At 40.5% G+C, this 27,132-nt stretch overlaps 1 protein-coding gene across 1 annotated transcript in view; it reads left to right on the top strand.

The window, feature by feature from the left end:
• The window catches only part of fmn2b (formin 2b), a gene marked incomplete at both ends in the record, with an annotated part of 138,704 nt that overhangs the window by 69,578 nt on the left and 41,994 nt on the right, over positions 1 to 27,132 (top strand). Inside the window, 6 exons of the mRNA XM_080049559.1 lie at positions 8,783 to 8,844; positions 11,482 to 11,573; positions 11,689 to 11,818; positions 13,906 to 14,052; positions 14,168 to 14,227; positions 26,828 to 26,948. Of these exons, the coding sequence (XP_079905685.1) occupies positions 8,783 to 8,844; positions 11,482 to 11,573; positions 11,689 to 11,818; positions 13,906 to 14,052; positions 14,168 to 14,227; positions 26,828 to 26,948 (612 nt within the window). The remainder of the gene's footprint in view (positions 1 to 8,782; positions 8,845 to 11,481; positions 11,574 to 11,688; positions 11,819 to 13,905; positions 14,053 to 14,167; positions 14,228 to 26,827; positions 26,949 to 27,132) is intronic.

Here is a 27,132-nt window from a genome sequence, read left to right on the forward strand (position 1 = left end):
AAACAAAACAGCACTACGCATAAAGCATGCTTTGGCTTTGCTTTTAGGCGGACTGTTATCATTCTCATGCTATTTATCTCAGGGAACATACACCCCAACCCAGGCCCAGTTAGTGCTATGCATGCTGTCCCTAGCCTGGCATTTAATGATTTCTGTGATCGCACATGTTTGGGTTTCTTGCACATTAACATTCGCAGCATGTTACCTAAACTTGACCTTTTGAAATCCCGGGTTCACACTGTTACACCTGATGTTCTTGCTATTTCTGAATCATGGCTTGAAAAAAGCATTGCCAATCCTGACATTTTCATCCCGGGTTATAATATATTTCGGCAGGACAGAGCAACTAAAGGAGGTGGTGTTGCTCTGTATGTTAAAGATCATCTGCAATGCACTGTTGCTCTGTCAAAATATGTTCCTAAGCTACTTGAACTGCTAGTGTTAAAGATCAAACTGTGCAACAAATTCTCTCTCTCTGTTGCTGTCTGCTACAGACAACCCTCTGCCCCACTTTGTTCTTTAACTAAGATTCTCAGTGAACTTCTGGCCCCACACATCTCCTCTGAGCTCATTTTATTGGGGGACTTGAATTGGGACATGACTAACCCCCCAGATCTGGTTGTTCAGCAATTTGACGCCCCCTAAACCTCTACCAAATTATTTCAGAGCCCACCAGACTCAATCTAAAATCTCCTTAATCTGCTACGCTGATAGACGTCATACTCACGAACGCCCCCTCTAATTAGTTAGTGGGGGCGGGACCCGATAAGCCTTTGGCTTCTCCTGCTTCCCTTCGGACGATAACACAAAGTAATATGTATGAATATGCAATGAGAAAATTATGTATTATGTGTAATTGTCCGGAAGAATAATAATAAATAAATAAAAAATTATAAATCTGGTGTCTTCAGTCAAGATCTGAGTGATCAGTGTGCTATTGCCTGCACGCGCTCCGGCTCCTCAGTTAAGCGCCCACCCGTGATCGTCTCCAAACGTTCCCTGAATAACTTTGACCTGGAAGCCTTTCTCCACGACACTGCTGCAGTGAGCTGGGACAAAATTAATACTCTCCCTACTATGGAGGTGGCCTGGTCCTTTTTCAAATCAACTTTCAGTCAGATCATCAATAAACACGCTCCACTCTTAAAATTACGGATCAATGATCATTTTAGCCCCTGGTTTTCAAGTGATTTGGCTGCTTTAATTCGCCAGAAGAACACCTTATGGCGGAAAGCCCGTTCCTCCCAGTCTCCTGCTGATTGGCTTGCCTTTCGGCAATGCAGAAATAAAAGCACTCAGGCCGTCAGAAAAGCTAAAGTCACTCATTTTCTGGACAAATTTGCTTCCTGTGGCTCTGACACCAGGAAGTTTTGGAAAATGGTTAAGTCCATGGGAAATAAGCTCATTTCACCCCACCTTCCCAATGCAATGACCTTTGGTGACACTGTTGTTACTGACAAGTCTCATGTGGCCTCACTTTTCAATCAGCATTTTGTTAACTCAGCTCATGTTTTCCCTACTAAGCTCCTTCACTTTCACTTTCACCTACAACCTCCAGCTCTGGCACTTTCTCCTTCAGACCCATTACGACCTCAGAAGTCTTAGAGAATCTCACCAAACTGGACTCCAACAAGTCAGCTGGCTCTGACGGGCTCGAGCCTATGTTTTTAAAAGCTGCTGCTCCTGTCATTGCTGTCCCCATCACACAGCTTTTCAACATGTCTCTGGAACTATCCATCCTCCCTTTAGACTGGAAATCTGCACTTGTCTTCCTTCTCTTCAAAGGAGGTTCCAGCTCTGATCCCAACTGTTATAGGCCTATTTCCATCCTGCCGTGCCTGGCTAAGGTCTTAGAGAAACTAGTACATAAACAGCTCAGCCACTTCTTAACCTCCAACAAAATCCTGTCCAACTTGCAGTCTGGTTTCCGGCCAGGCCATGGGTGCACCACAGCCAGGCTGAAGGTCCTGGATGATATTGTTTCCTCTCTGGACTCCAAGCAGACCTGCATCGCTGCCTTCATTGACCTCTCTAAGGCCTTTGACTCCGTCATCCACCCCATCCTCCTACAGAGGCTTTCCAGCATCGGTCTTTCACCACACTCCTGCAATTGGTTCGCCAGCTACTTAATCCACCGAGTCCAAGTTAAATCAGATAACATCAAATCAGCCCCTCTCACCATCATCAAAGGGGTGCCACAGGGTTCTATTTTAGGCCCAACGCTATTCTCCATCTACATTAACAATATAACCAGGAATGCAGGCAACTCCACCTATATACTGATGACACCATCATATACTCAGAGGGCCCTTCTCTCCCCTCTGTGGCGGCCACACTACAACACAGTCTCACTTCTGTAGAACAGCATTTCCATAGCTTTCATCTTCTCCTCAACATCAAAAAAAACAAATGCATTATCTTTGACCGGAAACACGCCCCCACCTCTGTCCCAAAAATCCTCTGTGCCGACGGCTCTGAACTCGAATTTGTATCATGTTACAAATACCTTGGCCTCTGGCTGGATTCATCCCTCTCATTTACCAGCCACATCAAGCACCTACAATCTAAAGTCAAAGCTTGTCTGAGTTTCCTTTACCGCAATAAGGCCTCCTTCACTCATGCAGCCAAACACACACTCGTCAAAATGACCATCCTGCCCATTTTTGATTACGGTGACACCATCTACAGAATTGCATCTCACTCCACTCTCAGCAAATTGGACCCACTCCACCATTCTGCCATCCGTTTTGCTACAGGGGCTCCATTCACTACTCACCACTGCGACCTCTACAACCTGGTAGACTGGACTTCCCTTTACACCAGACGGCTCCATCACTGGTTTCTGCTCATCTATAAAACCATTCTCGGCATAACACCTCTCTACCTCTCTTCTCTTCTACACCTCTCCCACCCTGCCCGCAATCTAAGGTCCAGTGCATTCATCAACCTCTCCATCCCCAAAGTCCGCACTGTCTTTGGATGCAGTGCCTTCCGGTTCGCTGCAGCCTTTGACTGGAACACCCTTCAAAACACCCTTAAACTTTCTGTCTTCACCTCTCTCTCTGTCTTCAAACAAAATCTGCAACAAATCATAGTTGACTCCTGCACCTGCTAGTAGCCCTTCTTGTCATACCCTATTGATTAACTGTTTATTTTATTGTATTGTATTATATTGAATTTATTAAAGTGTATTTTATATATTTTTTTAAAAGTGTAATATATATAGGGGAGAACGGGGGAATCTGAGGCATCGGGTAATGTGAGCCACCCCCTGTATCTAGGCAACGGAAAACATTTGTGGTCATGTGAGATATATGTTTTCAAGCCCCTCTCATTTCCCCATGGCCATGAAAGAGAGGACCTCATGGTGCTGTGGTAAGCATGTTTTTTTCACCAAAATAGGTATTTTGCATGTAAAAGTACATTTTCTTGCTGTCAACTTAATCAACTGTTGTGCCAAAGCAAATGTATTCACGTAGAAAAACTTCTATCATACGTGTTGATGAACTACCAACATATGAAACCATGTGATGCTGATAACTGAAGATTAGCCTGAAATGCTAAAAGAGGTAGTTTTTTCTCAGATTGTGGTGGTGGGGGAAAGTGAGCCAAATGCTGTGTGGGAAAGTGAGCCACTGTCTCACTTTCCCCCACCATGAGGCACAAGTTAAGTTTAGTCTTAAACATATTTTAATGTAATATTACATGACATATGTTTTATTTTAATGTCATACACATTGTAGAAAAGCCATCATGCCAAGGAAATACACCAGGAAGACGACCTGGGGCAACCACACGGAAAGAGCACCTTCTCATCTTTCCCTGTAACCTTCAGGGCTGGAATGTAGAGTAGGCCTAGTTGTAGAGTATGACAGGCTGATGTTATAATCCAGTTGGGTCTTCTCCTGTGTTCTGAGTCCCAGGCTGTTCTCGCTGGTTCTGATTTTCCTATGATTTGACCCCCAGACACTAGCTGGCTCTAAGGGTCCTGTGTTCTGACCCCCACACTGTGTTCTAATCTAACTGGTTCTATCTTTCATTTGAATCTTATTATAACCTTTTGAATTATAATATGTTGTATTTGATTTTGTTCAGAGTTACTTTCAAGTGTTTAGAAAATTTGCTTTGCTTAATTGACCAAACCCCATCATTCTTTTACTAGTCCGACATTAGTTCTGGAATGTGTGGCTAGCTTTCAGGATTCTTACTGTTACAATATGTGTTGTTATGGTAGTTTCAGAGTGGAAAAATAAGTGGATCAGTATACCCCACAGCTGGGGTAAAGTGAGCCACATGACAACTTTTTTTAAAACAATCCTATTTTCACTACAAAATCAAAAATCATAGCTGTAAAACTTTAAAGTAGACACTGTTTTGGCTGATAATTGGGTTACAACAACATGCGTTGTTGCATTGCAGTAACAAGCCCAAAGGCGGCGTTCCTGACGTGAATTTATAAAGGATGCATAGTCGCTTGAACGTGCGCTGCCTTACTAGTCGGCACTAGAATTGCCCATCACTTGGACTTGAACATAAAATGTGTGAGAATTAACGTGTGTGTAGGCCTAGGTGTGTGCTAATAAAGAGAGCTAAAAAGGTGAGAGCAGCAGAAAGCAAAGCAAAAAGGTTTTCTAGACCGCTGCCCTAAGGCCCACAGTGTTTGTTCGTCAGATAATTTTTTGCTTTTTCCTCCCGTCAGCTGTTCTAATGCTGCCTTTACGCACAGCGGTGGGGACAAACCCAAAACAACAAACAGCGGGAATCAGCGGTCCGGTGATAAGGAAACAGTAGCCTACACTAACGTTTAACCAGAAACTTTATAAAGATACACTTAAAATAACGATCTCTGCCCATACAAAAAGTTCTGACTTGGATTACTTGATGGAGCGATCGATGTGTATAAAGCCATCCGGTACGTATGGTCTGATGACGGGCCGTTATATTAATGATAAACAGCGCGCTGCACATTTATATGAGACTGTCCACCGCGACCCATTACGTCAAGGCTACATTAAAAAAAACAATAGCTTAAGGATTCTCATTGGTCTAATGTGGAAGTGGAATATTTGATTCAAATTTGGCCGGATGAAAATATTCACAAACAGTCGTATAGCCTACAAGTAGACTACGCTCCAAATCCCAAACGCGCACGGTGACGTAGGGAAGGAGCAATCGTGCCCAGGCCAGGAGCAGCGTGAACACAGGCCAGCGGGGGAGTGGGAAAGGGGGGGGGGGAGGGCAATCATGCTGGAGCACGAAACAGGCAAACTTACCTCGCCTCCACCAATACTAAAGGCAAACCATCGCGTTCATGGACCGCCACCAGATTGATTTGTGCGTGGAAAGGAAGAAAAACTCTCCTCTCGTCTGGTTAAGAGACCAAGGGGTCTCGTGCACACAGGATCGCAAACCACGATGGCCAATACAGCGGTATACCAGGCTGCAGTACGCTATGATACTTTCATACTTCAGAATGTATAAACTATAACAGACTTTAACATATGAAAATAAAGTGACAGCTGCGCTAACTTGAGCAAGTAACAAGATGATGATACTGTATTATTCTCCAAAAAACTTAAGGCTATTGCACCCAGATTACCCGCGCTCAAAAGTAAAGCTCTGTGCGTGTGTCCTTGATTAATGCGTGTGCGCGTCAGTGAGCTAAGTGGCACAACTGACAGAACGCTGTAACCAATCAGGAGAAGTCCGCCCACAGATGGAATAGCCAATGAGGCTTGTTTATTTGTTTTACAGATAGAATCGAACAAAGGTGAGATCGCACACAAAACCGCTCCATTCTCCCGTTTCCTTGTTTCTGTCATAATCAAGCAAGAAAAGGAGAATTCGGCTGGTATTTTCGTTTCTGCATTCCAGCAGGAAAACGGTAAAACGAAAATACGAGTGGTATTCTACTTTCTGTCACTTGGGATTCAACTGTTAAAGGCTCATTTATGCTCCAATTCCGTGCGTAAATAGAGACGTACGTTTACAATGTTATATCCGTCACTGCCCTCATACTTCCATGCGTCCTTTATGTTGGAATCGACATTTAGCAAATCAACTATTAGTGGGCAGCAGCGCCGCTCAGAGTAAAAAGTTACTCAAATAGGAAGAAGAGTCAAACAGTGAATTAACTGGATACATATTTTATAATAGGTCCATGGAAGAAAGAGCTTTAGCGATATAGGCTTACTACCATAGCGATGGAAGAAGCTAAACTAGAGGCTGTATTATAGACAGCGGGGGTCTGTGAGGACATTAATCACGACATCACGTCAAACAATCTAGCCTCATTGGCTCTTCCATCTGTGGGCGGACTTCTCCTGATGACGCCCCTACAGCTGTGCCACTGAGCTTACTACTTCTGTATTTTTAGCGTAAAAGTAACATTTATAATAGGGATCAAAAACTGATACATTTCTCTTCAGATTGTGATCAATGCTTGCAATAAAGAAAGTAGGGAACTCAGAAAGCAGCACAGTGGGCCTCATTTATCAAACTTGCGTGGAAACTGGTGCAGATCCTGGCGCAAATATAGCCCTACGCCAGGTATTGCGTGGGATTCAACAGTCGTATCTCGCCAATCTCAGTATACGCCAGACCATTATTGATAAATACGGTGGCTGAAAACAATCCTAATTTGAATATCACGCCCCTATATTTTCTCAGTTTAGAGGCCTCGCCCAGAGGTTTTACGACATGGATATGCGCATTACGGCAAAGAAGAGGAACTTATCTCAAGTAGAAATTGACAGCATAACATTGAAAGTAGAAAAAATAAAATAAAGTTTCATTTCGAAGCATTAAAAGCGGCATCAAAGAATGCCAGAAGGCAGTTAGGAAGGAAATAACTGCTGCGGTCAACAGCGTTGGTGTTGACAAACGATCTCCAGCTGAGGATTGTGAATTTTAGGTTTACATCAGTGTTGTCACTTAAATGATGTAAAATAGCAAATACAATTGTATGTCGCAATTTATTTACATAGCCTAGGAGGTGAAGAAAAATTGGTCTGATTTAAAAATCGCCACTAAAAAAAGTGTGTTGCTGCTCTGAAATACAACACCAACTGGAGATGCAGGCATACTATAAGTCAGGGGTCCCCAAACTACGGCCCGCGGGCCAAATGCGGCCCGCGGCCCGCTTTTTATTGGCCCGCGGCCGATTTTAAAAAGATAATGTAATTTTTTTTTTTTTTTTATTCTTTTTTAATTTTTTTTTTTTTTGCATTTCTTAGTTAACCCACTAGTGCAGGGGTGTCAAACACTGATTGATTGGCCCGTGGCACATTTTAAAAATATAATGTAATATGGCGCTTTTAAATAATTTAAATGCACTCATTATATTACAGACAAATATGTCCCATAAAAGAAAATTAGCAACAAGCCCATCCCAGAGGACCCTGCATAATATTTTATTTTAAATTAATATTATTATGGAAAATCTATGTGTCCTTCTCCAATAGCTTCTAATTCATCTGACACAGTGTCTCCATTTTTTTTTCATAAAAAATTCTTCAGATTTAGCCTCTTAATTTCCCTCTCAAAGTGCACCAAATTCATGCATTCCGCTTTAAAAACTTAAAAAAATCTCCCGGGGGGGCATACCCCCGGACCCTCCTAGGAGGGTCGGGACCTCTGCTGGATACTATTTTCACCCTGCTGGACATTGGATGCAAAGGCAGAAAACACTGGGCGTATCATTGGCATATAAACAAGAGGGGGAATGTGTCTGTTTAATGTGCAAGGAAAGTGTTGCCGTGAAGAAGGATTACAATTTACGAAGACACTATGAAACTAAACATCAGAGCAGCTACATGTCCTGATAAATGTGTTATTTTTGCAAAGTGGCCCGGCCCTTCGTAGATTTTTCTGTATGTGGCCCTCAGTGAAAAAAGTTTGGGGACCCCTGCTATAAGTGGTGAAGGAGAAAAAGACACACCAACCAAATTAGGTATATTAAACCTTTAACTTCTTGTTTTTTTCCCCATGAAAGAAATACACGTCTGCAGAGATTTGAATGATTAGAATGTATTGGCCCTTTCAGATAGCACTACTCTAAAGGGTTGACTGATGTGCTTGGCAACCACCTGCTGTGAGAGCACCCACCGTCCGGCCGAGGTCCCGGATCAGAAAAATAAGCCGAAACGTGCTGGTTAATGGTGGAAATAAATCGCTCGCTTTAGCGATCATGACACATTAAAAGAGAAACTAAAATCTCAGAAGTGCGTCAAATAAATAAATTGTTAAGCTGAATGTTGTGCATTGTATTTGTATCATAAAGAGCAGCGTACTACTTGCATAGCCTACATATTAAATACTTCGGCTAACATTTTAGAAGCTATGAATGAGCGCAGCAGAGGGCATTTCCCTGCTGTCTCAGCTCGTGGATTTTAGACGTTTATAGGCTTTAGACAGGTACGTGGCAGGGAGGTGGGGAGTGAGGCCCTGCTCCTTGACATGCACGCGCATTTATCAAGAACACAAGCACGCAGCTTTACTTTTGACCTGAGCGCTAAGACGCATTGTACCCCTTGGTCTCTTAACCAGACAAGAACAAAGCTGTGTCTTCCTTTTTTACGCACAAGTCAATCTGGTGGCGGTGCCTGAACTTGATGGTTTGCCTTTAGTATTGGTGGAGGCTTTCTGTCACTTGGGATTCAATACTAAAAACAACGATCCAAAAATACTGACCGTACAAGGACCATGATTACACTACTAAATTGTTACTGAATACAGTGATCAGTGTTGTGACCTTTGACCTCTCCCTCTCTCTGTAATCAAGCCATCCTGAACTTGGACAACACAGTAGTTGACCTGGAGACCCTGCAGGCCCTGTATGAAAATGTAAGCAGTATGCACTTTCCACAGACTTGTTTATTCTGATAGCCAGCATATTCATTGAGTTTGGTGGTAACTAACTGACTGCTTCTATTTCTTGCTAGAATAATGCTGCAGCAGTGATCCCTTAGCACTTCTTCTGAGTGTTAACCGTACCGCTTTATAATAAGATCCTTGTAATAAGCATTAGTTAATAAGACCCTTAATAGATTCTTTTTAACATTAATTTCTGTTAATAAGACAATATATAAGTGTTAATAATAACATAATAAACATGTTTATTTGAGATTATAAGGATTTCATAAGCCCTTATAAGAAACGTGTTAACTATTTATTGATTGCTTAATAACTAGGGCTGTCAAACGATTACAATTTTTAATCAGATTAATCACAGGATTCTGTGGATTAATCACGATTAATTTTACCATTCGAAATATGCCTGAAAAATTTGAATGTTCTCTGTATATTGTTGTATGAACGGAAAGATAAAGGACAGAAGGTGGATATGTACATTTAAAATTAGTAGGTTATGTTTATTAATTGAAAATCCAAATTATGGTTTTAATACTGAAAATAAATTTAAACCAAACCGTAATTCAATTGGTCTGTCTCTTTACTATGTCTTTGGGAAAATATAGGATAGGCTATAGAATGCCAACCTATTTGGTGAACCTATAGGTTGTGCATTCTTAAATACAACTTGATTACAGCCCGCGGTGTGTGTGTGCGTTTGTAGACGCGACCACGTCCTAGGGGACTGTTCATGTGTACCAGGAAGCCGACGTTATGTTGATGTCTGATCACACACACCTCTGAAAACTGCAGACGTTTGTGTCCTCGCGGGCTCTGAACAGACCGGACAATGTTTCTCCTCCTGTTGCTCCCGACATCAACTGCCAGCCCCGGCAGTTGATTTTATATACTATGCCCCCGACACAGACGTGACCGTTAGCAGTTTACACGGCACGGGTTAACGTGCTGCTATGTTTGGCTGCGCGCAGCTACTGATCCTGGGTCAGCCACAACGTTAGATGACTGTAGTACAGAGCCGGTGGGATGTACGGGGCGGATCATTCTGCGCATGCGTTAAAAAAAATAACGCCGTTAATTCCAGAAATTAATCACCCTGCGTTAACACGCTAATTTTGACAGCCCTATTAATAACATATAAAACACAATAAAAGTCTAATGAGTTTCTTATAGTTGTTAGTAAAAGCATTACAAACCCATTCATTGAGTCTTACCAATTTACCTATGATGTCATTGTTAAACCTTTACTAAGCATGTTTTGCTTTATGAAGGTAAAAACAGCTTCATTGTTAATTTATTATCATTAACTACACTCTTATTAAACTGCTATTTATGCATTTTGCAGGTACAGGTTCTAAAGCAGGAACAATGCTTATTAATCAATCCTTTAATATACTATTATTAACAGTTAATGAGTACTTAATGTTGTCAAGATTGATAAAATGTGAATTAAAAAACGACATATATTGTAAATCCAATGTTTTAGCGGTGAAGCACAAAACACACTTTAATACTCCTTTCCCACTGACCAAAACACCAGGTTGGTGCAGACGATCAGGTTAACAAACTGATGATATTAGTATTGTATAGTCTTTTTAACACATTCAGGGTCTCACAGGCTTAAACAGGACCTGAATCGAAAATTAAACCGTAGACTTTGAAATGTCTGTTGGAGCAGTTATTATTTAAATAAATAGGCTATTCTTACTAAACACATGGCGTGATAGGTCAGAAATTAGCGCATTGATCGCCGAAAAGCAGAGCTGAGGGACAATCGCGCAAAAAAAGACGGATCGACGCAGGTTTTTGGTCAGTGGGAAATGGGTATAAAGTGTGTTTTTGTGCTTCACCGCTTAAACATTGAATTCACAGTAAATGTCGTTTCAGTCAAATTGTATCAATCTTGACAACAAATAGTACTCATTTACTGTTAATAAGTGTATCTTAGAGGATGTATTAACCTAATGAGTATTGCTCCCACTTTAGATCAGGTACCTGAAACATGCATAATTAAGTTTAAGAGTATAGTTTATTGATAATAAATCAATTTAAGAGTGTAGTTTATTGATAATAAATCAATAATAAAACTTTTTTTACCTTCATAAAGCAACAAAAAAAAAGTAAAGGTTAAACAATGACATAATATGTACATTGGTAAGACCTTTATTAACAGCTATAAGAAACACATTATTATTAATCGTATTAAGCAATCAATAAATACTTAACAAGTTTCTTATGAGGGCTTATAAAAGTATTATAATTTCACAATAAACATGTTTATTATGTTATTATTAACACTTATATAGTCCTTTTAACACAACTTAATGTTAATAAGCATTTATTAATGGTGTCATTACCTATTAAATAATGTTTTTTTACAAGGACCTTAATTTAAAATATTACAGTCATAACTGAAGTCAAATCTGAACACATAGACATGATGAACATAGGATTACATTCAGTGATTTAAACTTCAAAATGATAAAATAATCTGTGTATAAAAAGGGGGTGAGGACAGTTTCAGACTTTGAATACCCTGTGTATACTCTTTACTGTTAAAATCGTATGAACGTGGACACAGGTGGGGTCAAGTCTCTTGTGTCTCTCCCTCAGAGGGCACAACAGGAGGAGCAGGACAAGATTGAAAAGCACATCAAGTCAACAAAAGACAAAGATAATGCCAAACCTCTGGACAAACCTGAGCAGTGAGTTTGTGTGATTCCTTTGACACTTCAACACTAATGAGTGGACATAATGGTGAATGTTGGCTTGAGTGGTGGCAGAAGACCAAAGCAGCTGACGTTTCCTCTTGTTTTGCAGATTCCTCTACCAGCTCTCCCTGATCCCAAACTTCTCTGGCAGAGTCTTCTGCATCCTCTTCCAATCCAGCTTCTCTGAATGCATGTCGTCAATAATGAGGAAACTGGACACACTCCAGAGGGTATGCAAGGTGAGGCAAACTATCCAACCAGAGGAAAATGAACAATGCAGATCATGTAGGCAGTAGATGGAGTACGTTGGGATTACAAGGGTAAGCAACTTGATGCTTGTCATTAGAAAAAAAAATTGTAGCAATAATAATAAAAATAATAATAAATTTTATTTATATAGCGTTTTTCTCTCACTCAGAGTGCTTTACAAAACACAACAATAAACAAACAAAGAACATGTAGAGTCGATGGGGCTTGGGTTGGTGGGTGAACTAGGGGTAGGCGGAGGAGAAGAGATGGGTCTTGAGGTGGGACTGGAAGATGGTGAGGGACTCAGAGTCACGGATAGGTTGGGGGAGGCTGTTCCAGAGCCTGGGAGCTGCCCTGGAGAAAGATCTGTCGCCAAGGCTGCGGAGTTTTGATGTGTGGGTGGAGAGGAGACTGGCTGAGGAGGATCTGAGGGCCCGGAAGGGGGTTGATAGGGGGAGAGGAGGTCAGTGAGATATGGGGGGGGGGGGGGGGGCCAGATGATGGAGAGCTTTGTAGGTGAGGACCAGGAGTTTGTAATCGATCCGGAATGAAATGGGGAGCCAGTGGAGCTTTTTGAGGACTGGGGTGATGTGGTGACATCTCACCGGAGCATCAACCACTGACAACAACTGGTGGCACTGTGCTGAAGGAAGTTGTGGACTTAAGTATCTGGGCTCATGGGTCAACTCAACTGAGCAGGACCTAAAGGTGAGGAAGGCACTCACATGGAGGGCCCTGAACGGCATGACCTGTGTGTGGAACTCCAACCTCAAATCAAACTCAGCTTTTTCTTTGCAACGGTAGAGTCTGTTCTCCTCTACGGCAGCGAATGCTGGTCCCTGAAGCAAACCTTGCAGAAGTCCCTAGACGGGTGCTACACTAGAATGCTGCGTGCAGTACTAAACATCAGCAGGAGCACACATGTTACTAACAGTAACCTGTATGTAGGATTACCAAGGGTTAGTGAGAAAGTAGCTTCCAGGAGAATGAGACTGGCAGGACACTGCCAAAGACACCAAGAGCTGCCAGCCAGCAAACTGGTACTATGGGAACCAAACCATGGGCATCGGTCGCGAGGACGTCCCACACTTACCTACGTGGATGTACTCAAGAAGGATGAAGGAGCGTAAAGTACCAATGAACTGGCCAGATGTATGGAGAATCGGGATGACTGGAAGCAAAGATGGAGGGCTCGACTTAGAGAGGTCTTAAAGGTGAAGTAAGCGTAATGATCAGTTTAGCTAACTTCCTGTCACTGCAGTTAGCATTCCCCTCCCTTGTCCCAACGTCACCACAAAAGCAGCGAGTTATCTAGCATCATCTCAGATCCATAAGTGCGATAAAACATGATAAAAACAGACAATGGGAAGGATTTTTACCTGCTCTGCCATTGAAGGCGCATAAACATTCACCTATCTGTTGCTCTGCGCATGTACTGGCAGTGAGACGTGCCAGTTTGTAGCGTTCTCTCTTCTGATTGGATATTAGTTGTGGGATACCGAAAAAGTTTATTTGCTGATTACATTTGCTGAGACATTAGGTGTGTCTCCTCTCTGCCCTGACAGCAGGCTGGGACTCGCTCCGAGGGGCTGCTCCGAGACTGACCGCCTCTTAGTGCTTTGAGACGGGGAGGGGCTCGCGGCAGCACCTGCTGCTCGTTGAGCACAGTAACTGCAGAGTGATACGTGCTTTCACGTCAGAGTCTCCAAACACCACAAACGTTTTCAATAACTTGGGCAGTGAGACGGAAGCCAGAATCTTTGGAATCAATTGTAGCAGCAAATCGAGTTTTCTTCTCCTCTCTCTCAGTAACATTAGCGCGGGGTTTTTTCTCCTCTGCGAATCTCGCGGTGTTGGCCAATTTGTATAAAAACAACAAACCAGTCAATTTCGGGTTTAAAATGCATTGTAGCGCGTTACTGAGATTTGTACCGAGTTACATATTACCATTTGTTTTGCTGTAATGCCTTACATTACCGCGTTACAGCAAAACGTAATGCATTACAGTAATGCATTACTTCCTGTAACGCGTTACTCCCAACACTGTCTCTGATTGACACACCTATCTACTCTGCAGGCACTCCAGGAAGGTAAGACAGTGAAGCAGGTCCTAGGTCTGGTTCTTGCTTTTGGTAACTTCATGAATGGCGGTAATCGAACCAGAGGCCAAGCTGATGGCTTCACCCTTGACATTCTGCCCAAACTGAGAGATGTCAAGAGCAGCGTGAGTCAAGAGGGAAATATGCTCTGTAGAGTTCAAGTAACATTGCAAAATACTACAGATATCTGGCTGCCACATTCCTGTGAAACTGTGATCTTCGTCTTTTTCCCGCACACAGGACAACATGAAAAGTCTTCTTGCTTACATTGTTGAATACTACCTCAGACACTTTGATGAGGTAAGTTTTTTAGTTATTGCACTTCCTCAAAAACTGTAACATGCTCTCTTTTTTAGTCTATGACCATTGCTTATTTTGTCCCTTTTAGCTTCCTCTCATATTAGTCTTTCTCTCATATCCAGCTTGAATTAAAAACAACCAAGTACCACAAAGTATCCCACACATAAAAAAAAGCTTCCCTAATGACTATATCTTCTCTGTCTAAGGTCATGTTCACACCTGAAAGTCCGCTTCTTTAGTGCGCACTAATTGAGAGCGGATCCATTGTTCCGTTTTTTAGATAGTTCGGTTCCCATTCACAAAGGCAAAAACTCAAACAGACTATACAGTGTTGGCAAAAGCCAGGTGCATGGAAATGCTGCCAGACAGTTGAGCGAGTACAAATGCAAAACGCTTACAATTTCTACCATCGCCTACATCACAGAGCATCGTCAAATTATTTTCATGTGGAGCGCATATTGTAACAGCTATTTGTGCTACTTTCCTGTCAGCTCACATTACAATAGCAGCATAGCCCCTGCGGGCGGAGCATGAGCGTATGCTCTGACAACGTGCGCAAAATAACTAAATAACACGTGAATTTAATGAAAGACGCAAAAGTATGCGTAAATACTTGTTTCCTGTGATTGGTGTGGATAATGTTCACACCAGCGATGATACGCTCCAGAGGCGCGAGACCACCTCTTTCAAGCGGAGCAGAGTCCGGTTCTTAAATGTGCACCAGTGTCTCGGACTGTGTTCAAACCAACCCAAATGAACCGCACCAAGGGCTTAAACGCTCCAGGGTTCGTTTCACCCGCAGTAAGGGTGTATTCACACTGGGAAAGTCCGCTAGTTCACTTGCTTTGGTCCAGAGTAGACCAAATAGAATTTAGATTGTTTTTGTTTGGTGTGGTCCACTTTCATATTGCCCCTTTTGCAAGTGAACCAGCATTACGAAGCAAAACCACACGTGATCTGAGGTCATTCATTCATTGGACAGACATTCTGGGGTGGAGAGAAGCAGGAAGAACGAAGTAAAAACTGCGAAATATATCATTGATATAATATGGGGTTAAAAATAATAAAAAGGCCTACATCTAGCCTATAAATAAAGAAGAAAAACATAAAATGATTGTTGTTTCATATGGTTATAATATGTAGCCCTATGTCAATGCCACGTTATGTGGCTTGTAGCCTACGATGTGAAACATAATTTTTACTGTATTTTTGCTGCTGGACGCACGGCTCGTGAGAAGAATAGGCTCAAACTGACACACAGCTGATATAGCTCTGTATCAGCTCGGTGTTAGTTCGGCACAGCTCAGCTCCAAACTGACACGGGGATAGTATTGAAGGTCCCGTTAACATCGGAATAAAAATAAAAACACACTTCATGCAAAGCGCAGCGTGAACCTGTTGGCACTGTGCGGAGACGCTCCCCTCTCCTTCATCTGATCGCTGAACACATCAGCATGTCACACGTCTCTATCAAATGTAATATTTTCGCTCGGAGCTCCCGGTCAAACCACAACTAATCTTCCTAGCAATAGCGACAACAACACTTTCATTGTGAAGCTGACGGCGATTTATTAAAAAAGAAAAAAAGAAAAGGCGCAGTGCTTCCTGCAGTTGGGTCGGATCGAGTCCGGCAGAAATTTGTGCGTTTGGAAGCGCACCGAGACCACCTCTTCAGCTCGGTCTCTGAGCGTTTGTTTGGTCCGCCCCCGAGTGCGATTGCTGTATTCACATATGCCTGAAAGATGCGCACCGAAGGCGGAAGTGCACCTGAGGTCGTTTCAACCGAACTAAACCAACATGTGTGAATACACCCTAAACAGGGCTGGTGTGTACATGCCCTAATATACACTTTTTACATTTTCACACCATTCCCACATTCCTCATGTGTTGCCTCAAACCACTGTAGGCAAGGCAAGGCAAGGCAATTTTATTTATAAAGCACATTTCAGGCACAGGGCCACTCAAGGTGCTTCACAGGGTTAAAATCGAATAAAGAATACAAATACAAAAAAGGAACAAATTTAAAACATGGTTAAAAATACAACATTTAAATAAAAGAATTAAAACATTTTACCAAAAAAAAAAAAAAAATTCCGGTTAAAAGGGAAACAAGAACGTTTTGAGACCCGATTTAAAAGAGCTGAGAGTCTCAGCGGACCTCAGACTCTCTGGCAGTCCGTTCCAGACATTGGGCGCATAAACGCTGAATGCCGCCTCTCCCTGTTTAGTCCTAGCTCTGGGGACTTTTAAAAGACCTGTCCCAGACGACCTAAGGGCTCTGGGCGGCTCATAACGTATCAGCAGATCAGTAATGTATTTTGGCCCTAAACCATTTAAGGCTTTGTAGACCATCATCAATATTTTAAAATCAATTATTATTATTTTTTTTGTATAATTCTTTTTTTTTTGTTTTTTTTTGTAACAATAATCAAACAAACAAACAAACAACACCAGACAATACATACAAACTAAGAAAAGACAGAAAAAAATAAGAAAAAGGACAAATGTGTATGTTGTTCATTATTGCATGATCACACACACACACACACGCACGCACGCACGCACGCACGCGCGCATAACATTTAAAGACACACAAAAAGAAAAATCCATGTCCTGTGATCTCCACCGTAGTTCCCCCCTCCCTTCTCAGCAATGCTACAAGCTTTATTTCTCATAGTGCCTCATAGATGTGTTTCCATACTTCATTAAATTGATTTGTTTTGTTGTTGTCTTCGGATAATGTATTTTCTATGGTCAGATAATATTTCATAAGTTCTTTCCAGTTCTTTAATGTAGGAGCATCTGCATCTTTCCAGTATTTTAAAATTAGTTTCTTGTAAACAAGGGAAGAAAACATAATTTGCCATCCCGTAGGGTACCTTACACCCTCAGGGTTCTGAAAAATGCACAGCTGAGCTGAGAACTGCATTTTTGTTTTACAAATGGTTGATATCCATTCTTGGATTTCATTCCATCCTTTGTTCACTTTCATACAATGCCAAAAGGCGTGTATGAGGGAGTCTTGAGAGCCACACTTCACACACTGGTCAGAGGAGTCAGCATAAAACTTATGTAATTTATCTCTAGTATAATATATTCTTGTCATTAGTTTATATTGTATTAACCTGAGATTTTCATTAGTGGTAATTTTATTTGTAAGATACAAGCATTTCTTCCATTTTATATTGGCTTCTTTGAATTGGAGATCTTTATTCCATTGTTCATAGAGCTTATGCATTGAGTAGTGTTTAGATTCTTCCTTCAAAAGAATATTATATATGCTACCAATTAACTGTTTCTTCTTTCCTTTTTTAAACATAACCTCCTCAAATGGTCCTAATTTACAATATGATGATGAACCAAATCATATTGTAAATTAAAGTTTTCCATTATCCAATTTTTTAACTGTAAATATCTAAACGATTCTTGGTTTGACAGTTTGAATTTATTCTGAAGTTCTGTGAATGGTTGAACCCTATTGTGCGAAATTAGATCTGATAATTGATTAATTCCCCTTGTACTCCAAGTGCTCCAATTGAGCTCTTCATTCTGGATTTTAATTGATGGATTATTCCAAAGTTCTGTGTTCCTAGGGATACTAATCTGCGCTCCAAGTATTTTTCCAATTTTGTTCCATGATTTTAAAGTGCTATTTGTAACAAAGTTTGATACTTTTATATTGTGTTTTGTAAACAAAGCTGTGAACAGGGTTTGGGGTTTTAAATGGTTACTTTCTATATCAATCCAGGGTTCTTCAGATGTATTATTGATTATCCGATCTATGTAAAACATCTGTGATGCATAGAAGTACAGTTCTAAATTTGGAAGTATAACAATAAATCATCAGCAAATAGACTCAGTTTATATTTTTGTTTATCTACCCTAATACCACTCACTTCTTCTGTTTGTCTAATTTTCTGAGCCAAGGGTTCAATGGCCAACGCAAATAAGGAGGGGGATAACGGGCATCCTTGTCTAGTGCCTCTTTCTAACCTAAATATTTCAGATAAAGTCCCATTAACATAAACCTGTGATGTTGGTAATTTATAAATCGTCTTTATCATGGTAATTATTTCATCAGGAAATCCAAATAATTCTAATACTTTAAAAAGATATACCCATTCTACACGGTCAAAGGCTTTCTCTGCATCAGATCAATCTTTTGCCTTTTAGCATATTGAATTAATGATATACAAGTTCTAATATTAGTTTTGAGACTCCTATTTTGTATAAAGCCAGTTTGATTATGGTGGATTATATCAGGTAATAATTTGGCTATACGATTATTTAGGACTTTGGTAATAATCTTATTGTCACTATTTATTAAACTTATAGGTCGAAAATCAGATGGTTTGTTGCACTCCCGTCCTGGTTTTGGTATCACGTTAATAATTGATAATAAAAATCAATTCTTTGAGTGACAGGAAGCCAGTGTAAAGACCTAAGAACTGGGGTAATGTGATCTACTTTTTTGGTCCCAGTGAGGACTCGAGCAGCAGCGTTCTGAATTAGCTGAAGCTGTCTGATTGATTTTTTAGGAAGGCCTGCAAAGACACTATTACAGTAGTCAAGTCTACTAAAAATAAATGCATGGACAAGTTTTTCTAAGTCCTGCTGAGATATTAGCCCTTTAATTCTTAAAAGCTGAAGCAATTAGATTAAAATTGACTGTGTATTGGACTGCAGATTCTTAAAAAAAAAATAATAATTATATGTATATATATATATTTATACATATATATATATATAGCTATATATATATAAAAAAAATGTTTTTTGTTTGTTTTATTTTTATTTTCTGTAACAGTAACTGTGTATCTGAATCCGAATTTGATGAAAATGGGGGCGGGACCTGATAAGCCTTTGGCTTCTTCCGTCTCCCTTCGGACAACACAAAGTATGATGTATGAATATTTGCAAGAGAAAATTGTGTATTATGTGGAATTGTCCAAAAGAATAATAAATAAATAAATTCTCAATATATTTTTAAGGTGGTAGTAGGCTGACTTAGTAATTGATTTAATGTGTTTTTTGAAATTCAAGTCGGAATCTATCACTACTCCAAGATTTCTAGCTTGGTGTGTGCTTTCTAACATAACAGATTTAAGCTGTGCGCTGACTTTTGATTGTTCATCCCTGGCACCAAAGACAATTACTTCAGATTTGTCGCTGTTTAAATGAAGAAAGTTTTGGCACATCCAGTCATTGATTTGTTCAATGCATTTACTTAGTGCTTGAATCGGACTATAGTCTCCTGGTGATATGGTTATGTACATTTGTGTGTCATAATGCATAATTATGGTAGCATAATTTGTTTTTGTTCATAATCTGAGCTAGCGGTAGCATGTATATGTTAAACAGAAGAGGCCCAAGAATGGAACCTTGGGGGACCCCGCATGTAATATTTGTTCGCTCGGATGTGAAATTGCCTATTGACACATAGTAGTCTCGTTCCTTTAAGTATGATTCAAACCAGTTTAGCACAGTTCCAGAAAGTCCAACCCAGTTTGCAAGTCGATCTAGCAATATGCTGTGGTCAACTGTTTCGAACGCAGCACTGAGATCCAATAAAACTAATACAGAGCTTTTGCCACTGTCTGTGTTTAAGTGGATGTCATGTAGTGCATTTAAAGCTATAGTGTGTAATTTATGTTGCACCCATACCTTCTGCTGTACGTCCAGGATTTTTCTTAGCAGTAGAATAAACATCTGAAACATTTCATGGGCAGTTCTTGAGCTCCTGGACCAGTGTCGGGGGGCAACACCAGTTTGTAAACACTGCCATACTAGAAAAAAATATAGAGAGAGTTTTATGGAGCTGATGGCCTTAAAGGGGTAGTTCAGAATATTGGACATAGGGCCTTATTTCCAATTAGGCCAGTGTGTTATTTATCATTGGAGACGTTTTCAACAAATGTCATTCAGTCCTTCTAATTGCAGAGTTCGCTAGTGCTAGGCTAGCGCAAGTCAACGGTTGTGGCTAGCCTGCTAATAAAAACAGTCTAACCCACTCCACAGTACACCCAAGGCAAATCAATTATAACGCCAGACTATCAATGTAAATGTCTGTGTTTGTAGAATAATGTAAGAAATATGACTGACTTCGCATCGCATGAATCATCGCATTTTGAGGGACTAGTTTCTCAGGAACTAGTCAGTATACTAGAGGTAATATCAGTCCACCGCTGCCGTAGCCTACTACCATGTTATATGCCGCCATTCCGAAGTGCCCCCATTGCGACATGCCCCCATTCCAACACCCTGTAGTACCGCCATTCTGACTTTTTTTTGGGGGTGGGGTCACAAATTCATCAACATCACAAAGCCCAGTTTGACGGCTATTGTTTTAACCATACATGAACATACATAGTAGAGAGCAAAATAAAAGGGTAGGCTACCAATCCATCCATTAGTGTGTGCGATGCTCAACTAAGTTAAGGTAAAAAAAATCATGTCATCAATCAAAGTCATGCAGGGTTTCAAATTATTTTGAGGCTTTGGTTAGTGGTGAAAGCTGCCCCACATTGGTCACAGCTGTATGGTAAAATAGTGTATTTTTACGCAGAGAATGGTTACGCCTATAATCTCTGAATTAATAGCCTTTTGAGGACCTACATAAAATAGCATACAGTACGATAATAATAATTTCCGTGCAGCCAACAAGGCCATTCCAATTCCCAACGCTGTGCCAACACACACATCTTCCTTATTCTCGTTTCTAGATTATAATTCTAAAGTGATTGATTTTGATACAAACTTGTCATGTGAATAAATGTTGCACATATATTTTTTTACCTTTTTAAAGTGAAATGCATGAATCTGGTGCACTTTGAGAGGAAAATTAAGAATTTCCTGTTTAGTAGGCCTACTTCATTTTGGAATAATTTGGACACAATGGGTCAGATGAATTAAAGCTATTGAAGAAAAAACACATGTATTTTCCATGAAAATATTAATATAAAATAGAATTGTATGCAAATAAACATCCACAAAGTTGAATATTTCAATATTCTTTTCTTTTCTTTAAAGGAACCACTTAACTTTAAATGAAGAACTCTATTTTTTTCACATATGAGGCTGAAGGCTATAGACACAAATGAGCAACTGAGGGCATTTCTTATGAATTATTTTAAATAAACTCAATAATGTCGCAATAGATTAAAACATAGTCTGTTTCTGAAGTCAGAATACTGAGGAATGTTTAAAGAATAAAAAAATGGTTCAGTATTCCTCCTCTCCTCTCTGTCTGTATGTGACTGCTATAGGGAGGAGGGGCTGCTACACTAGTCTCAGACAGCAGCGCTATATGCATTAGCCTATTTTATGATTTGTGGCAAACTAAGCTGAACTATTAGAAGACTGACAGCTTTATTTTTTTAGCTAGTTAACGGCTCAGCTAGCGTGCTGTGCTTCTCTGGACCGACAGAACAGATTAAAATATTGGGTGTTCAGGTTTAATGCAGCTTTGACAGGTGGAGCAACCGAAAAGTTTGACCGCCATGAGTGATGAACCACGCGGGCATGCTTGTGTAACAACGACAAAATTCACGTCAAATCTGGTCCTAAAGTTACTAGCGTATTTCACCAAAACGGTTTTCCGCCGAAAGAGTGATGCACTGCGAGTGCATGCTTGTGCTGGTGTATGTGTGCACCGGCGCTGAGAAACCACGGACATATAAAGAAAGAGACAGACACACAGCGCTGTGTGGAGCAGGCAGATTCTTCAGAGACACGAGGGTGGGGGCGGGGTTCTGCTAATAATCTGAACACTAGTTAAACAGTATAACACACGATAACACAGTTTAACGCTTATGCGACCGACGAAAGTGGAAAGATAAATGTTTTTTTTTGAGTGGAGTGGAGGTGAAAGAGTAGCCGGCTGTAAATGCTTTCATGTACGGCCATTTAGCCGGCGGCCAGCGCTTACGGAAAACACTGAACACTGTCCATGGTGGTTATATTAACATTGTCGGCTGTAGTAAGAAACTACGTGCAGGAATCCCAGTTATCATTCAGCCTTAAACCATATTTTTTTGTGTCAACTCATTTGGCTATGGTTTGAATGTAATCAAACACAAACATTGTTTTATTTTAAAAAGTTACGCAGTACGCACTATAGCTTTACTAGGGATGGGAATCAAGACCCGGTTCCTCTTCAGAACCGGTGCCAAGTCAACCAATTCCTTGGAATCGTTAACGATTCCGCTTATCGGTTCCGCTCATTGCAAATGTGTCATGACTTCACACTCACGCTGCATTGTTTTGGTTCAGAACGCAGCAAACATGGCGTTGAGACAGGATCTCTCTAAATGTTGGTTGTTTTTCACTTGAAAAGACGACAATACGGCCACTTGCAACAATTGTAAAGTTTCCATTTCGTCAAATGACACGCGCACAAGCACGAGCGCAAGCGAGCAGACAGCGATCCTGACGGTTAAACATTTAGGTAACACTTTATAATAACTATCCGTTGTAACTCATTAATAGATCATTAGTAAACTCTTAATTAATGATTATTAATGATTTGTTAAGTGTTTGTTAGCAGTTTGTTAAGGATTTATAACAATGGTAGATAGTTAATAGCTTAATAATTGAATCAATTCATCTGGGAGGTAATCCGAGATTAACTGATCACGTCACGTTCAAGTCCATGGCATGCACAGTGTGTATTGAGTTTATTTAAAAATATTTGAAAATGGGGCTGCCCTCAGTTGCCCATGCACTGTGTATAGTCTATAGCCTATTTCAGCCTCGTCGGTATCTCGGATTACCTCCCAGATGAACTGATTCAATTATTAAGCTATTAACTATCTACCATTGTTATAAATCCTTAACAAACTGCTAACAAACACCTAACAAATCATTAATAATCATTAATTAAGAGTTTACTAATGATCTATTAACGAGTTACAACGGATAGTTATTATAAAGTGTTACCAACATTTAAATGTCCGCTGCCTGTCTAGTCGACACCAGAATTGCCCATTGGACTTGTACATAAAATGTGTGAGAATGAGCGTGTGTGTAGGCATACAGTGTCGTGCGAAAGTTTGTGAACCCCTTGAGCCTTTTGGAATTTTATTTATTTTAACCATTATTAATAAAAAAAATTCAATACCAGTATTTTTTATATGAAATAACAGATGTTTGTTTATCAATTCAACATTTTTCTTTTCCAGAAATCAATTGTTAAAATAGATAAAACAAATTATTTGACAAATGTTGTATGTGCAAAAGTTTGTGAACCCTAAGCTGCATTGCTTAAATCGAGCAAGGTAAACACAATCAGGTGGGCCAAACTGATTGATGAAATAGACCAATGTAGTGAGAGATCTTTAGGGAAGAAATTGGGCGGCACTAGATAAAACAAAGATAAAACCAGGTCAGTTTAGGCCCACCAAACTGAACCCATACAGGTCAGACATGCTCAAAGGGGAAACAATCTCAGAGGATCTCAGGAATAGAGTTTTGATGTTGCACATTTGTCTGGGGACAGCTATACATTCGTATAAAAAAGTTTGAGCTCCATCGGCCCACCGTGAGGCAAATCATCTACAAATGGAGAGCTTTAAGAGTGACTTAACATCTGCCTAGAAGTGGACTTCCTTCAAAAATATCTTCAAGCACCACAAGAAAAGGGATTGTTCAGGTAAAAGCCAACCCACACATTACATCTGGAGATTTGCAGACCATTTGCCATCACCATTCTTCACTTGGGAGAAGGTTCTGTTGGTGGTAGGCAGAGTTGCGTTTTTGCCCAAACATGGCGGTTTTGGTTATGACCAAACAGATCAATTTTGGACTAATCTGTCCACAGAATAAGACTTCAGGTATCTCCAGGTGCTCTCTGGCAAAGCTGTGACAAGCAGTTTTGTTCTTTTTTGAGAGCAGAGGCTTCTTCAGCAACCCTCCCTTGAAAGCCATGTTGACTGAGTTTTCTTCTTATTGTGGAACCATGCACATCTGTCCCAGATGTTGCAAGAGAGGTCTGCAAATCACTAGATGTAATGTGTGGGTTGGCTTTTAACTAAAAAAATACTTTTCTTGTGGCGCTTGAAGATATTTTTGAAGGAAGTCCACTTCTAGGCAGATGTTCAGTCACTCTTAAAGCTCTCCATTTGTAGATGATTTGCCTCACGGTGGACCGATGGAGCTCAAACTTTTTTTGAATTAATTTATAGCTGTCCTCAGACAAATGTGCAGCATCACAACTCTATTCCTGAGATCTTCTGAGATTTTTTTCCCTTTTAGCATGTCTGACCTGTATGGGTTCAGTTTGGTGGGCCTAAACTGACCTGGTTTTATCCGTGTTTTATCTAGTGGCGCCCAATTTCTTCCCTAAAGATCTCTCATTACATTGGTCTATTTCATCAATCAATTTGGCCCACCTGATTGTGTTTACCTTGCTCGATTTAAGCAATGCAGCTTAGGGTTCACAAACTTTTGCACATACAACATTTGTCAAATAATTTGTTTTATCTATTTTAACAATTGATTTCTGGAAAAGAAAAATGTTGAATTGATAAACAAACATCTGTTATTTCATATAAAAATACTGGTATTGAAAAAAATGAATTAATAATGGTTAACATAAATAAAATTCCAAAAGGCTCAAGGGGTTAACAAACTTTCGCACGACACTGTATGTGTGGGCTAATAAAAGAGGGAGAGAGATAAAAAGGTGAGAGCAGCATAAAGGAAAGCAAAAAGGTTTTCTTGACCGCTGCCTTAAGCCCCGCTGTGTTTACTCACGCTCGTCAGCTGGTTTGTTTCTTTTTCCTCCCGACAGCTGTTAAAATGCTGCCTTTACGCACAGCGGGTGGATACGAACCCAAAACAACATACAGCGGAACTATTCGGTCCGGTGATGAGGAAACAATAGACTACACTAAAGTTTAACAATAAACTTTATAAAGACACACTTAAAATAACGATCTCTGCCCATACAAAAAGCACTGACTTAGATAACTGGATGGAGCGATCGATGTGCAAAAAACATCCGGCACATGTGTCTGATGACGGGCGGTTATATTAATAATAAACAGCGGACGGGCTTATAAAAAAGGAAGAGAGATAAAAAGGCGAGAGCCTTTTTCTTTTTACTCCCATCAGCTGTTTAATGCACCCTTTACGCACGGTGGTTGAGACGAACCCAAAACAACACACAGCGGAACACGGCGGTCCGGTGATAAGAAAACAGTAGCTTACACTAAAGTTAAACAAGAAACTTTGTAACTACACACTTAAAATAACGATCTCTGCCCATACAAAAAAAGACTTGGATAACTTGAGGAGCGACCGATGTGCAAATGTGTCTGATGACGGGCCGTTAGATTAATAATAAACAGCGCGCTCATTAGAACAGCATGCACATAAAAGATCTTGTGTCCTTCCTGAGAGGGCATACATGATATTTTTTCTGCAAACAAATGTTTAATTTGCCAAAGTTGATAGTTCTTATCTTTACAGAAGACTTCTTTGTAATTCTTTTTATGTCAGTTGAATTTTGTTTCAAGTTGAATGCAAATGAGCACTGTTAATATTCCAAAAGGCACAAGCTCTTCCGTGACTGTTTTCAGCCTGTGTTTTATGGAATATAATGGCATTTGGGGTTTAAAGCGACTCTTACCTTTGGTGCATTTTTACACTTTCTTTTGGATTAGGTTAAAATGGTATTAATAAGGTAATTACACTCTAAAATATAAGACAGACCCACCAGGAGTAAAAACAAACAATGATTTCAATCTCATAATATTATGAAAAATATATATAAAATTCAACCACGATTTGATTGGCCGACAGACCTGTCTGTTTGCGGTCTGCTTCTGTATTGCGCATTCTCAACTAGAGGGTTTGTTTTGATTCCACGGCAGACAGTAGCGAGTAGCGACCATTGTAGAAAAGGCCCAAACGTTCATACAGTGTTGTTAGTTCTTACAGTGTGTTAAAATGTGTTTTGTTCAGTGTGGATAGCAGTCAGTTAAGGCCGTGACGTCAGTCGGACAGAGAGCCTGTTTAGTTTCCGTTCTCTTCTCCCTCGGTCAGATGTGTGAGCGTTGCCGCAGTAAGCGATCGTTCCACATGGAAACGTGTTTATCTGAGTTTAAATGTGAATCACCCGTGTGTGAGTATGTACATGCAGTCCCGATCGCTGTTATAATATAGTTTGCATGCGATTCGCGGGTCGCAACAGCTGTTGTAACGTCTCCTCACGAGCGGAGTTTAAACCTTTGTTCTTTTCCCGCGATCTATATGCGACTGTGCCTGTGAAAGAAGGAAAATAAAGAGCGGATAAAACCCTACTCCTCCTCTCCTAGTCTCATGCTTATAGTCTGACGCCTTTGGCCATAAGTGGTATTCTGGCCGACACCTCTGAAGTGAAACCAGTGATACAAGCATGGAACGAAGGTGTGGGGGCATTGGAGGGAGGCGGGATGGTATGATAGTGCTGTAATTCTCAATTGCACGATGGGTGTGAGTCCCTTTAAATTATATGTGTCGTTTTCCAAATCAGTAACAAACATGTATGGTTGAATGTTGAATTGTTTATTTCATAATGTCATAATATATTTCTGTATGTGTGTCTGTTAATTTCACCAGGATGCTGGTAAAGAGACATGTTTGTACCCTCTCCCTGAGCCTCAAGACCTGTTCCAGGCTTCACAGATGAAGTTTGAAGATTTTCAGAAAGACCTGACTAGACTCAGGAAGGACCTGAGGGGTAATGCATGCACGCGCACACACACACAAACACACAGGGCTCAAAATTAGCACTCGGATAATGCGGGTAATGTCTTAGGCGTGTAAGTCATTGAGACCACCCGCCACTTTGGCCGGTGAACGATGTGGGGGGAACATCTTCTCTACCAACCAATAACACACACAACCAATCTTGTGTCAGCATC

The sequence above is a fragment of the Ammodytes marinus genome (genome assembly GCF_949987685.1).
Source record: "Ammodytes marinus genome assembly, chromosome: 20".
NCBI lineage: Eukaryota > Metazoa > Chordata > Actinopteri > Uranoscopiformes > Ammodytidae > Ammodytes > Ammodytes marinus.